Source organism: Oreochromis niloticus, linkage group LG7, assembly GCF_001858045.2.
Source record: "Oreochromis niloticus isolate F11D_XX linkage group LG7, O_niloticus_UMD_NMBU, whole genome shotgun sequence".
In the NCBI taxonomy this organism is placed as follows: domain Eukaryota; kingdom Metazoa; phylum Chordata; class Actinopteri; order Cichliformes; family Cichlidae; genus Oreochromis; species Oreochromis niloticus.
This window is the reverse complement of record NC_031972.2, coordinates 40864964-40879460: the sequence shown is the minus strand read 5'-3', so window position 1 is coordinate 40879460 and position 14497 is coordinate 40864964. Positions and strand designations below refer to the sequence as shown.

The 14497-nt window shown below is 38.6% G+C and overlaps 1 protein-coding gene across 2 annotated transcripts; it reads right to left on the bottom strand.

Annotated features, from left to right (window-relative positions):
- Positions 1–806: 806 nt before the first annotated feature.
- On the bottom strand, positions 807–13635 carry deaf1 (DEAF1 transcription factor). 2 transcript variants are annotated; one of them, XM_003449212.5, is made up of 13 exons: positions 12945–13635; positions 10624–10721; positions 10187–10313; positions 9921–10070; positions 8248–8387; positions 7661–7726; positions 7477–7521; positions 6343–6466; positions 5956–6087; positions 3971–4263; positions 3769–3867; positions 2875–2964; positions 807–2092 (listed from the first exon to the last, which is right to left on the bottom strand). In XM_003449212.5, exons 1-13 carry the CDS (start codon positions 13141–13143, stop codon positions 1991–1993), a joined length of 1665 nt encoding a protein of 554 aa, XP_003449260.1. In that variant the 5' UTR covers positions 13144–13635; the 3' UTR covers positions 807–1990. The 2 variants fall into 2 exon arrangements, with proteins under 2 accessions (XP_003449260.1, XP_005454261.1); XM_005454204.4 differs by having other exon boundaries at positions 2875–2961.
- Between the last annotated feature and the right edge of the window lie 862 nt (positions 13636–14497).

Here is a 14497-nt window from a genome sequence, read left to right as displayed (position 1 = left end):
TGCATTTCCTAATGTTAATACCTGATAAGGACCAGATTATCTTATACACTCCTTAGGGTTGATATAGGGCATTATTCCTTTTTACTATCGCTCTAACTTGATTTCCCAATTTAGGGTTTTTAAATCACAGGGAAACAAAAATACCAGCTGATTAAATTAGATTATCGATAATGATAACCAAAAAGAATTTCACTGCGGCACCACAATGTAATTTATAACACTGCTCCATCACTGCAGCAAAGGGCGATTGTAAGCCAGTACATGTCAGCAGAAGTAAGCTTTATAACTAATGTTAAGTTGCTCCTAACATCAGTCCTGACTAAATGGGGTCCCTACAGAATCTTGAACACACAAAAGAACATTATCATTATTTGATAGTGAAAAGTCAAGAAGGCCAACAGATTACATCAATCAAAAGAGGCCAGGCCAACAGGGAAGGCGATTTTTAAAACCCCTCAACTCTACATTTACAGATGTGAATTTTGGCATTAAGTCAATAAAATCACCTCACTGTGGTTAGACTAAGCAGTAAGTGTCAGAAATGGCTCGTTCCTTCACTATCAGTGATCAGCAGCAGACACCTGAGTGCTGCTGGGCCTGAGACCCAGTAGAATCAAGTGTCATGTCCAAAATGATTAATCAGGAGTCACTCTAATATAGCAGGTAGGCTACCGACTTATTAAAAAGCAAAACTCTCTTTAGCTGCACATCAGGGAAAATAAAAAAGCTAAATGTGCAAAAAGAAGGGCAATGGCCTTAATGTATGAAATAACAACCAACCAAAAAAAACCAAAACCCACTGGTAGTTTGCTGAACTATTTTTTTTATTAATCAGTGAAACACAAGAAAAAAGATATTTACCATTATATTTACAATTGCTTATAATACCTGTACATTCTTTCTGGACTTCAAGGGCTCTATAGCAACAGAATAACACACATATACAAATGTAAGAAAATAATAATTTACATACGTAGTTTTTGCCAGAAAAAATCAAAACATTCAGGACAGCAGTTTTGTTTGCTTCGTGTTCAAGTCACTTCATGATCCTGAATTAAAGATAGCTCCTCAACTTTAAATTCTCCAAATCCTCATCAGTGATAACCAACCCTGATTCTTTAATATCAAAATATGTCATTTCTGTCTGCTGAAAAATGTTCTGCAAAGTTTTGGCAATGAGGGAACAAAAAAGGTCAATTTGAAAAATATAAAAAAAACAAAAAACAACTGAAAAGTTTCCCCCAAAACACATTGTTATTTAACTCTAAAAATAATTGGCTTACTTTTCATCATCAGAATGTAGACCTCAAAAGATTAACCAACTTTCTTCTGATTGGCTGTCCCTTTCAAACAGAAGGATTCAATAGCATGTGGGTGTGGCTTGAGCTCACAGCCAAAGCTGATTTCCTGAGATGACCATATTAGCACTTTGAAGTCTGAAATTTTTGGCTCACAGGGATTATTTGTACATACACTGAACCCAAAATCTGGCCATTGTGCTCATGCATAAATAACAAAAAAGAAGATGTCCTCTTTAATCAGGACTGTTTTTAGAGAATAATGAGGTAAACGAGGTAAAATGGCAACAGCAGAGAGGTAACAGTGGCGGACGGAAGATATAAACCATATGACAACTGATGACACAATGTAACAAAGTCACTAAAATATAATAGAATTAGGGACAAGATGAATTTATGATGAAAATATTCGTTAGAACCACCACTTCATTGGATACTGCTGAAATAACACTCCTTAATACTTTTCATAAATACTAAGTCAGTCTAGTCTAACTTCAGCTCTCACTCCATCAGTGACCTTTTTTACACGTCAACCTGAGAAAAAAACGTCACACTAAAGGCTCTAAATACTGCTATTTTCAAGCAGGTGTGTTTGAAATCCCTCCTCTTCTTCCACTTTAGCTCATTCAGTCTGCAGCAGCTGTTAACCTCACTGAAACGATGTACACGCTTTTTCCTAAACTGCTACACCTTCACTTCACTTTGTCCATGTCAATGGCTGTGATCGGCTCTTCCTGCTGGACAGCCATGCCCCCTGCTGACTGAGAGCAGGTGTGTTGATGGTCCTTCCAGTCCTATGGACAAAACAGACAGACTTTTGAAGTGATTGATTTTATAATTAGGTAGCAACCTTTGGCATGAAAAGAAAAATGTCAAAAACTGCCTGCAAGGCCTCACGCATGTGTTTACATTGTTAGTGCCTTTATGAGCATTTTAACTGAATGATATGACAGATAGTATGACTTCTTGTGTGATACAGATCATCTAGAAGTCTGTGCTTCAGTTTTAGTGGGTAAAGTTCTAGTATTTCGGTATAGTCTATAGTCTGTTACTTTGTAAAAAATGATAGTTGGTATGTGTACCTATGAGGGGATTATTTATGAATGCAGCTTGCTGACAATATTTGTTAACTTTAGCTGATACCTTAGGATTACCTCCAAATATGGTCACCTCTGAAAAAAAACATGGCTGCAGCCAAAACACTTATATTAAGGCTTTGAAAACCAAACCAGTAAGTTATAATATTAGCTATTTGCAAATATATCAGTAAGAAGAAACAGGAGAAACGCTTTTCAGGCATGTTATGAGTTTGATTTTGCACAGTTTGAAACTCTTCAACACCCCTGTTGGAAACACGATTGAAACCCAACAAATCCAACTACCAGCTGATTTGAATGTAACCGAATAATCAACGACTGCTGTAAAAATAAATTACTTTTTAAACTGCATTGTCACGAAAAAACATTAGTAAAGACTCATAACAAATGTCAGGGAAATCTGTCTATTGTTTGTGTGTCTGAAAGAAAAATGACTCTGGAGAGCACTCTGTGTGCACTCCACAAGAGTTGAGTCTTACCTTCCTCTGGCAAAAAGTGGAGCAGTAGTTGACCTTGTGACAGCCTGTGCACTCACTCATCGCCACCCGGCCACAGTTAACGCACATCTGCTGCAGAAACAAAGCAGGAGCCTGTGAACATGATAGCTACAGCATTCAGTTCTGCAGATGATTCATCAAGAACTTTGTCACTGAGAACTCTTGTCTTGATAACTCGTTATAACTATATGCTTCTTTACAGTATATGGTATAATCCAAAAGCTTGATTTAAAAAAAAAAAAAAAAAAAAAAAGACTACAATTCTCTGCTTCCTTGTGTTTTTTTTTTTCTATTTACACTGGAGTTTTAGATACATGAGGTGTTCAATGCAGTATTTGAGAGCCTCAAATTTCTGGGATAATTTGCAAATCAGAATTTTTTAACAATAAGATGTAAATAATCTTAAAAAAATTGATTCTTTCCATGACCCAAGAGCCAGTTTCTATAATTACTACATTGCACCGGACCCTTTTGGCACCTCCTGCAGATGATGGGCCCACAGAATGGCTGGGCCATGTGACTCATTCGGGCTCAGCCCCATGGGCTAAAGACTGGGATTACTGGGAGCCTCAAAACCCTCCAACATGACAAGGTGGCAGCTGCAGGCATGAGGATTCCATTCCACGTCAGAATAGAAGCAACAAATTAAAGTATCTCAGGGTTTTATTCATGAATGAGGGGAAAGTCGTGTGGGAGACTATTAAAAAAACAACCACCTAATCGCTTTTTGTGAAATGTAGGATCAAGTGTGCTTGGAACTAAAAATGTGGATGTCTCAGGTCACAATACTTCTTCGAGACTTTTGCTAAATAAGAAATTTAAGGAATTTCCATAATTTTTTTTCAGCGAGTGAGTGTGTGTGTAAGCATGTCATACATTGATGATGATCTCAGTGATTTCAGTGCCCCTCTTAGCTTCAGAGTCATCTGGCTGCTGAAATGAGATCTGGTTCTGAAATGGCTGGGTAAGGCCACACTAAACACAGACACACAAAAAACAAAGATTAAAGTCAAATCCATTTGTAGTTACTGCTGATCTAAATCTCAGACTTTTTGTGTATGTGTGTGTGTGTCCTCACCTCCTTCCTGCCTCCGTTACTTTTGATCCCTACAGGGTCCCCTGCAGAGTTTTTGGCCTGTTCAATAAGAGCCTTGAGCTGCTGGACATTGTTCAGCAGGGTGTTGGCCATCTCCTCCAGGTATATCCAAGTGTTCTTCTGCCCCTCGCTCACTATTGGCTCTGCCCCCCCAATAGGCCCCACATCAAGCCCAGCCACAAGCCCTGCCGATGGAGACGCCGCTGCAGTTGCCACTGCGACTTTGGCCTGAACTGGCTGATGAGCAACAGCTAACGCTGGCAACGCCGTTAGCACTGAGAGAGAGAAGAAAAGACAGCTGTTGATCTTTTTCTGCTACACTACCTGCAATTTGCTGTTACAGTTTCATGAAAATCTGGTGTCTCATATTATCAGAATATTTCTTAACATCAACCAAAAAAATGATTTACAATACAGAAATGTCCAATGTCTGAAAAGTATCTTTATTTACAAACTCAGTATTTGGCTGAGTCTCTTTACCACTAACTGCTGATTCAGCGTGGTGTGGCATTGAGGTGATCAGCTTTTGGGCCTGCTGAAGTGTTTTTAAAGCCTAGGTTGTTTTGGTATCTCTCATTTGCATTTCTGGGTTGGCTGTTTCTCATCTTCCTCTTGACAATACCCAACAGATTCTCTACAAGGTTCAGGTGAGGGGAGCTGGCTGGCCAATCAAGCACGGCAATAAAATGATCAGAAAGCAATTTGATAGTAGTTTCAAAATAAATGCGCTTTGAAATCATTTATATAAGGCATTTTTTAATGTCAGAATTCAGCCTGCCTTGACTGTCTTTCTGGAGACTGGCTTAATGGGCAGTAAATGTCACAGTTGTGGCTCTTTTACTGAAGTAGCCTGTGTGTTAACTTAATAAAAAAAGGACCTCAGCAAAACTCAAAAATATTGACATTTTAAAAGCTTATAACCAAAAAAGCTCAGATACAGTGGGAGGAATCTGACTGTAAAATGTAGGAAAAGCAGCCAAAACATGCTCAGAATATGCAGGAACCTCAAGACTAATGGAAAACCTCCTGGTGTCAGGCCTATGAAGTGTGCAAAGCTGTTATTAAAGAAGAATGTAGGTGCTTTAATCAACATCCAACATACATTTTGGTCTGTTTACACTTAATGCAAGGATATTTAATAAAAGAAGTACAGTGAATCACTCGAACACTTCCAATGTGTGAACTCCTGTCCGTTTTAAACCATCACCAGCTGAGATACAGACAGGTCCAAGTCTAAAAATAACCAGACATCTATCACACAGTGTGTTTTAACACATCCTAGAGAAACAAAAAAGGTGTGTGAGTGCTCTCACAGGTAAATGGGGGTGTGTTTTACACTATAACACTTTACTAGACTCTTACTTTCTTACTACCCTGACAGAAAAAGGTGTAAAAAAAAAAATCTTGTTAAAGTTGATTCTGTGGACTTAAAATGATGACAAAGCTTACAAGCAGAAGCACTGAGGCCTGGTTGCTTCATTAACCTTGTGGTGAAGGACACAGAGGCAGTTCAGACAGCTCACATGTGTGACTACCCGTGGAGACTCATCCCCCAGTTCTGTAGACTCCACAAGCTATAATCCATTGTCTGGGACTACAGCTGGTGACAATGGTCCTTTTTCTGCTCTGATTATTGTCTGTGAGCTGGTCAATCACTCTAACCAGAACCTGTTCGAGAGCTGGTTCAACATAAGCTGAGCTCTCTGAGGCTGCAGAGCAGAAGACCACTGTTGGAAACTGCAGTGCAAGGTGCTGGAGTCTTGCGTGCTTAAGCACATAGCACTACAGAGCTGGGTTTGGTTTTCCATGCAGGATATGTATATATTTTTGTGTTTGTGGAGCTGAATAATTGCAAGGACCAATGGCCTCTATCCCACACTGAGAATTTTGATTGTTTAAGTGCCTACTCAAACAAATGCACTACAATGTACCACTGAATGAATTCTCAGTCACTCAGGGGATGGTACCTGCGGTGCTGGCAAACACCTCGCTCTGCGCCGAGCCCTCCGAGATGATGGCAGCAGCAGCGTCGCCCGTTGGCGTGCGGTCAAAGGTCAAGGTGCCAGAAGTAGTGAACTGCCCAGATGGGGACACCGTGACTGTAAGAAAGAAACAGAAGTGTGATTCATGTTTGGATAACAAGCAGTTTAAAGGTGGGGCTTACATTTTTTATTTTAAGGATCTGATTTTGAGAACTTGAGAATGAACTTTTAATTAATTACATTTTTCAGGAACACAAACTTATGTATAGGAAATGATTTGTGAATGAAGATGAATTCTAGATCAAAATAACTATCCCTGGCTGTAAGTGCACAAAGTTACAAAATCATGAGCTGTGTGCACATGTGACCTACATGTGGTTCCCGGAGTCAACGTAATGTTCTTGGTAGCAGGAAGTTCCTTCTTGGCAGTAATGATTACAGGCTCAGTGTCCTTCTTTCGTCTCTTGTACGGGACAAAGAGGCGTACGGGGCCGGTCTGAGTCAAGCAGAAAGAGGACACAGATAAAATCAATGCAACATCTAAGAAAAATAAAAAATATACATACAATATAATATACTGGGATGTCTAGTGAAACTAAACTGAACAGAAAACAAAATTCAAAATTAAGTTATTATTATTATCATACATTACTGTAAAGGGCTAAATGTCAGCGCTGTAATGTGCAGGTGTCATTTCATAAATAACAGCAGCACAGAGAGTGCACTTGTGCTCCTGCAAAGACCAAATCACCAGATTAATCATTTTCTGGTGCAGTCTTATTTGCAGTCATAGAGCTGTATCAGCTGTTCCTTTCAGCAGCTGGTGCTCAACTGATCCATTTGACTGTGCGGTACAAGAGTAAAGCGATGTGTGGAGGTAACCCGAGTTAACAAAGAAAACTGATAATCATTGCGTGATACTTGTTATATATGATTGCAAGCCCAAACTGCTTTAATTTGCTTTGTTGTATATTTTTGATTCTTAGAGACTTAATCAAGAAGCCTCAAAGCATAAATGATGCCAAATGAGGCCCTACTAAGCAACAAATCAAGGGTATAATTTTATCTTTAAATCTTCTTTTTTATGAATTAGAATTTACATTTTTGTGTGTAGGTTTCTGGATTTATATTGAGGGCAAAATGCTAATTTGACCAATTTAAAATGATTAGCAATTAAATTAGTACTATAAAGAACCCTATATATCTGACCCTCTCAAGAAAAGTTACATGTGAAGGCCTTGTGTTGCAGAAGAAGGAGCTCCCTTCTGTGTTTAAACTGGGGACTAGAAGAAGGCATAAAAAAGAAGCCATCTTGTTTATTAATAGCCACACTGCTCTAATATTCACCCTGAGATGCCATCACAGCACAGACTGAGAGAATCTCCATTATTTTATTTAATGATAATATATCTCCATATAGATCACAAGATAAAGCATCTGGAAATGAAGTTGTAGTGATGGACATTTACAAAAAAACAAAAAAACAAAAAGAAAAAAATCATTTACCATGCTGATATTTTCTGCTCCCAGAGAGTCTCCCTCCTTCGGACTCTAACGATGCGAAGAATAAGACGAACACAAACAAATATTATTCAGATATTATGTGCGACATCTCAGATTATGATGATTTAAATATTTTCTAATTAACTGACTGATCTAAAGCTCATCAGGACTTGTCCACTTCACTCACCGCTATCAGGTCATCACAGCAGGCTGCACAGGTACAGGAGGCAGCATGGGGGTTCAAGATACGCTCCTGCAAACACAGGTTTACTGCATGAGGTTTTGCATGGACTTGGCCCACCTCCTTTTATAAACAAAGGACTAACTAGAAAAAAAAAGTTTAGAAAAGTAATTGTTTTCTGTGTGACTTTATCAGTCTCTCACATTGTTGTGGAGAAATTCTGGCTCACTCTTCTTTACAGCGTTGCTTCAGTTCATTGAGGTTTACAGGGGTTCATTTATGCACAGCTCTCTTAATGTCCCTCCAGGCCATTGCAACATCTTGATACTTTTCTTTTTCAGCTATTCTGTTTAATATTTGTTGGTGTTCTTAGGATCATTGTCCAACTGCATGAGCCAATTAGCCGATTTTTAGCTATCAGATAGATAGATGGTTTCACATTTGACTCTAGAATATTTTGCTAGTTTCATGGCTCAAGATTAGCTTTGGAGAATTCATATATTGGAAATGCAAACTTCTTTGCATCACACAATACAGTGCAGCACTGCAGTAGTACGGTAGTGAGATAGTAGCAAAGCAGTATATTTAATTACCTGTATGAGGCAGAGCAGAGGTCTGCCAGCATATCTGATGCTCCTCTTCCAGTCTTTGCTGCTTGCTCGCCCAGCGAGACCTTCAAACTCAGTGGGAGTGTACCACTGCTGGTTGTGTTTGATGCAGCGACCTTTGCCCCCTGACAAAACACAACACTGTGAGTGTGGGCAGCAATAGAACAAGTAACTTAAAATATACACAGTATAAAAGAGTCTTGGCTATAATATTTCACTCTGGATAGAAGTATCTTTGATTTTATCCCAACTACTTCTCAACACATTTTAGTGTTGGAGGCTACACCCTCTTAATGGCACAAAAACTAATTGCTCGTCCCCTGAAGCTCAACTTCATGTTCCAAGCTCCCATCATCAAAACTCATAGCATAAAATAAAAAAATGTTCTGCACCAGAACTTTAAGCCATCTTGCTACTATAACAACAATATGCTAGTAAAGGCAAGCTTCTACATCACTTTGTCTATTGTGCCTCTGCTCCTCTGTATTAGCAGTGAGACAACAGTGCCATCATGGGGTCAAACAGGCAAAAGGAACAATGTCACTTGTATATAGCAAATTATAAAAAGCAAACATAGCTGAAGGATTATAGAGTGCTGTGAAAATTATTCCTGATTTCTTATTTTTCTTATTTTTAATAACATGTGTCACACATGTTTCAGATCATCTAAACTAATTTTAATATTAGACAAAGATAAAAACAGTAAATACTGTAAATACAAAATGCTGTTTGCAATAATGATCTAATTTATTAAGGGGAAGATATCCAAACCAACCAACATGGCCCTATGTGGAAAAAGTAATTGCCCTTTCTAGTTAAATAATGAATTAACTTTGGTTAACCACATTATTGGAGAGCTGAGTAAACTTTTACCAATCACACCCAAGTATTACCAGGCCAGTTGAATTAAAAAAAATCACTTAAATAGAACCTGTCAGAGAAAAATAGGCTACAAGGAAGAAGAAGTGAGGACATTTATGAATTGCCTCAAATGTCTCAATTACAGTTAGTGATCATAATTTAAGAAAAAGAAAGAAACTGGAAAACAATGGTGTGAAAATATTCTGTGAACTGACCTTTAAAAATCTGAATCTTTTTGAATTGTTTTTGGTTTGTGTTCTGCTGTAAAACTAACACAGCATTTCATAAAAAGGACATCATGGCAACAGTCAAACAACGTGGTGGTGTGATCATAGGTTTGCTGCTTAAGGATGGTAACAATTTGGCATAACTGATGGAATCATGAATTCTCCTCTCTACTTGAAAATCCTGAAGGAGAATGTCCAGCCATTAGCTTTTACCCTGAAGCTCAAGTGCACTTGGGTTATGCAGTAGGACAATGATCTGAAACACACCAGCAAGTCCACCTCTGAACTGCTCACGAGACAAAAGTAGAGTGGCCTACTCAAAGTCTGGTGTTAAATTTGACTGAGATTGTTTGGCATGTCCTTAAATTGGCACTTCACACTCAACAACACTATAATGTGGCTGAATTAAAATAATTATACTAAAATAAGATGGGTAAAATTCCACCACAGTGTGTTTGCAAATGTTTGATTACAGTTCTAACCTAATCTGGAGTTTTACATCTCCACAGTAATCTGAAGAACAAGATCAGCTTGACCATGTGATATAGCATGTGTAGGTATGATAATCACCTGATCCCAGTCTGTTTTTGTACAGGAGTCCACTGGTATTCCTGCAGCGTACCGGCAGCTCATTGTTGTAAACTGAGGGATCCCAGTTGTACTTGGAGCAGGAGTCTTTGTCCTGGGGTGGAGTCAGAGGAGTGGGTGGAGTCTGTGGACCTGGGAGAAGCACAGGAGAACATAAAAAAATGCACAGATCAGACATTTCAGATTACCAGACACCTGTAGACACCACACACACACACACACACACACACACACAGACAGGGGTGTACCTGATGTGATGGTGGCAGTGGACTTGAGGCCAGCTGCTTCCACGATGCTGCCGTCAGTGTGAACCACAATCAGAGTAGCCTTCTGGGTACTGAGACCTTCACCCAGCTGTAGAGTGGTCCTACCGCTCTGTGACAGATGTGGAAAGAGTACATACACTCCGATGAGAATATGTTGATGTTTTAAAAAACTACTTGAGTAGTCAGCAGGGAAGCCCATGTGATTTTTTTGAATCATGTTCTAATAATTAACGCTACAGTGCTAACAAGCACAAATGAATCTGTTCTATGCTGAGGATATTTAACATTAATTGGCTTTTATTCAACATCACGTCAATTTCCTGTAAATAATGTCATAAGATACTGTTTATCATCATCAAAATGTAATAAATGGCAAAAATAGAAGGGGAATGGATCTAGTCGAGTGTGTGTTAATGTACCAGCACATGTTCAGGGAGACTCCCAGATGTGGCGACGGTTGTAGTGAAAACATTGTCCTCTGTTGCATGAACGCCTCCCACTGTCACTGCCGTCACATCTGATCAACAACAAGAAATTTCAAGAATAAAATATAACTACAAAGGAGGATTACAATAATAATGATGTAAAGGAGGTAACATAGGAAATAATAAACACCGGTATTACCAGAATCAGAAGACTCTTCTATTATGTGCTTATGAGAGTGAATGATTTTCATCTGTATCAGTCATGGTATTGGATCTCTTGTTTGGTTTTTTAGTCTTTGTTGTTCTGTTTGCTTCTTGTTTTTCTTTTGCTGCTTGAACTTTTTGTTTACAGTAATTCTGAAATTTTGAATTCTGTTAATTTTGCTATCTAGTTTCTGTTCATAATTACAGTTTGCTAGTACTGTATTTCTCTTTTTTCATTCACCCCCCTCCCCATGTTCCCTGTGGTCTGGTTTAGCTTTCGTCTCTGGGCCTGGTGTTCCCATGTTCAACTTTTTCTGTTTTATTTTGATAGTCTCTTGCGCATTGTGTTTGGTTCTACTTCCTCCTCTGCCTCATTTTGTGATTGTCTACACCTGTGTTAGTTTAGCTGTCTCTATTCCCCCCATTACCTTGTGTATATACATAGTTTTAGTCTGACTGTATTCACTTGTCACGTTGTACTGTTTTCCTGCCTGCCTCATTCCCTATATTTTCTTGCCATTTGGATTTTTGTTACTCCATTCTGTGAACTCTGTTTTGATTTACTCATTCTAGCCCAGTAAATAGCTTGTCTTTTGTTTTTGAATCCTGCCTCCAGGTCCTCACTTTTCACACTCCACACCATAACAGTACTCTCAGGCTTTAAATAATAAAGTTTAAGCAGAAGGAAATGAACGGATGGATGAGGGGAAATATTATACTTGGGACAAATACATGATGAGTCATGTCTGTGGTATATGTAACTGATATGTTACAATTTTCGGATGGAATTTGGCATCGCACACAACGGTGTGTCCGTAGGAGGGATATAATGAGCTGCCTGACCAATACAGTCTCACCAATTCCACTGGACTAGAGTACTGTTAATCTCCCAAATCTCTCATCATGACAGGGAATGGAACAAAAGACTGCATCTAAAGAAGAGATTTTGAGTGTCCTTCAATAACTATTCCAGAAGACTACTTAAAGAAGTTAAAAGAAAGCTTCCCTAAAGATATTCATACCAAATATTGACTTTTAAAATCATCAGAATTATAAAGACTTTAGTTTTGCCTTATGTACACAGTATTTCCATGTATGTTTGCATATGTTTCAATAAACTACTGCACCCATTTTCCAAACAAAATATAAAGTAGGGTTGGCTCAAGATTTTACACAATCCTGTAGCTAACTGGAACTATTGAAAAGTATAGAGGACAACTCTTTACTTTTAATCATTTATAATATGGTGAAAAGATCAAGCATGGGGCGGTGCTCATGCCGACTTGGCTGTAAATCAAGTACTTTATTGTAGTATCGCTTCTGAAGCTTTTGCAGTTTTACTTTTTAATGTGCCATGGGTTTCACCAAATCAGGGTACTACAGTATTTTCATACTAAACACTAAATATGCTTTTACAGTATCTACTGCTGAATTTAAATGGAATTTAAAATGTGAAATGTGATTGAGAGGTACTACGTTTTATTTATTTTTTTTGTCTTTAGCATTTGTATAAATATATGTGTATACATTTTGTATTTTGAGTTTGCATTGCTGCTACATTGGCTGAGTCTCCCTTGTGCAGACTCAACATATAATGCATATAATTCTAAATAAAGAAACTTTATCAGATGAAGTATGTTTTGATGCTACCACTTAGTTTAGCACTTTGCAATGCAATCTTTCCATTACACAAAGACGTTTAATCTCATTAGCAGGGTTAATTTCAACAATAACAACATTTGTATGAGGGCAAAAGGATGTACGTGAGATTGAAAATCAAGATTTTCTATACCTGTCTTCCCCACTGCATTTATTATTGTTTTTGTGTTGGTCCCTATCCCATGTCAGTGGTTCCCTCGGTGTTTGCCACCTGGGCCACCCGAGTTTAAAAAAAAAAACACATCTTCAAGCGTCCCTCTTATGAGCCATTAACTTTTCTGAATAATAAATAATGTATTCAGCAGATAACAATGTTCTCCCCGTTTAAAGCAGTGCCCGTACATAAACAGTGTTTGGTTTAGAGGCAGCTGGTGCTAACATTATTATCTCAGTTTGTGTTTTAGCGCCACCCCGCACAGCAGCGGCCTGCTGCTAACTGTAGCCCGTGTTACCTGCAAAGGCAGCCTCGGCCTCGTCTGGGTTCGGTAGGGACTCGGCTCCTAAGCCGATGTTTCCCGGTTCCGCCATCACAGCCATCGTGGTAACTTCGGCCTCCGACTCGGTATCCGAGCCCACTCCCTCCACCGGCGGCTCATCGATGGGCGGTTCATCCAGCCCGAGCGCTTTCGTGGCCGAGTCCGCTTCGTCCATTCCTCCCTCGAACGACAAGAGCCGAAAGTCACCGAGAAAGGACGTCGGGCAGTGTGGGTCCGACCTCACCCGAGCCCCGTACGGAGCAGACAGAAATCTCCACAAACGGAACTCTTTACAGGCAATCTTTAAAATGTCCTCAAAAAATTCAGGTAACCACAAAGGACTCGACTCAGCTCGGGGAGAGGAGGGCTTCCCGTTCTTTGTATTTTCATCAAGTCTGAAGAAGGAGATAACACCGGAAATTGCCGAAAGAACACGAACCAACCCGAAAGGACACAGCAACACAGCCCTACAGGCACACCATACAAATGTTTATATTAGATGTGTATTAATGTTCTTGTTTTGCAAAGAAATTCTTTTAAAAATGTACATTTTTTGTTCTTGATGTTATTGCATTTGATGTACTGTTGTTCGTAGTGTTTACCAGCTGTGTTTGTGAGCTGCTGACTATTTAATGGCAGCAAAAAACTACTTAAAATATTGTGAAGCTGTCTAATGAATGTTTTATTTATTTTCATTTGATCATCAATTTTTTACACACTATGATTCTGAAAATATGCATATTTAATTAAAATAGTATTATTAGTCTGTAGCAGTGCCCATAACGACCAGAACTTAAATAAATTATCCTGAACATTTTCTACAATTTAAATCATTTATTAGATCTGTATTAATGATTTCTGTCACCCATGCTCAACTATAAGAAAATAATACAACTTTCAACTCTTCAAAAATTCCAAATATCTGTTTCAGTGACTGAAAGTGGAATAAAAAAGAAACAAAGAAAATGATATGAATATTCTTGTAAACCATCAACAGGATAGGATAGGTCCCAACATTTCTTATAATTATAAAAACAATCTGGAGTGCAAGCATACTGAAAGGATGGCTAGTAACATATGAACATGTCAAAAGTCTTAAGAGCTATTTTTCAAAATGCAGTGACAAGACCAAGACCAGCCAAAAGCAGATGGTACCACTTTTTGTACTAGTAGGGTGGACTGATTAGTTTTAGTGCCCCAAAATAATGAATATGTGCATGTTTGACCTTCAGATGTTTGCCCTAGCAGTAACAAACACAATTAATTTTGGACAAATTAAAAATTTCTATATTTTCCACATATAAAACTTTTTGACCTCAGCCTCTTCTGTCATTTCCTTCCTTGCACTTCATTGTGAGACAGTAGGAAACACCAAACACAGATAGAGAGAAATGTCAGCATTGCAGATCAAATACACTGACTAAAATCTCAGATTATTTCCGAGCTGTTGACTTTAGCACAGTCCGACTCTTGATTCAGTTTCCCTCTTGTTGTGACTCATTTATGCAGGTGAATGTGGTAATACAGCA

Bases quoted from the DNA above. Each gene is read 5' to 3' on its own strand.
- deaf1 (XM_003449212.5), bottom strand. From the start codon at position 13,143: ATGGACGAAGCGGACTCGGCCACGAAAGCGCTCGGGCTGGATGAACCG. The intron at 10,722-12,944 runs GTAACACGGGCT...GTTGTTGATCAG, and splicing joins GGCCGAGGCTGCCTTTGCAG to ATGTGACGGCAGTGACAGTG. The intron at 2,093-2,874 runs GTAAGACTCAAC...TTTTGTCCATAG, and splicing joins CCACTTTTTGCCAGAGGAAG to GACTGGAAGGACCATCAACA.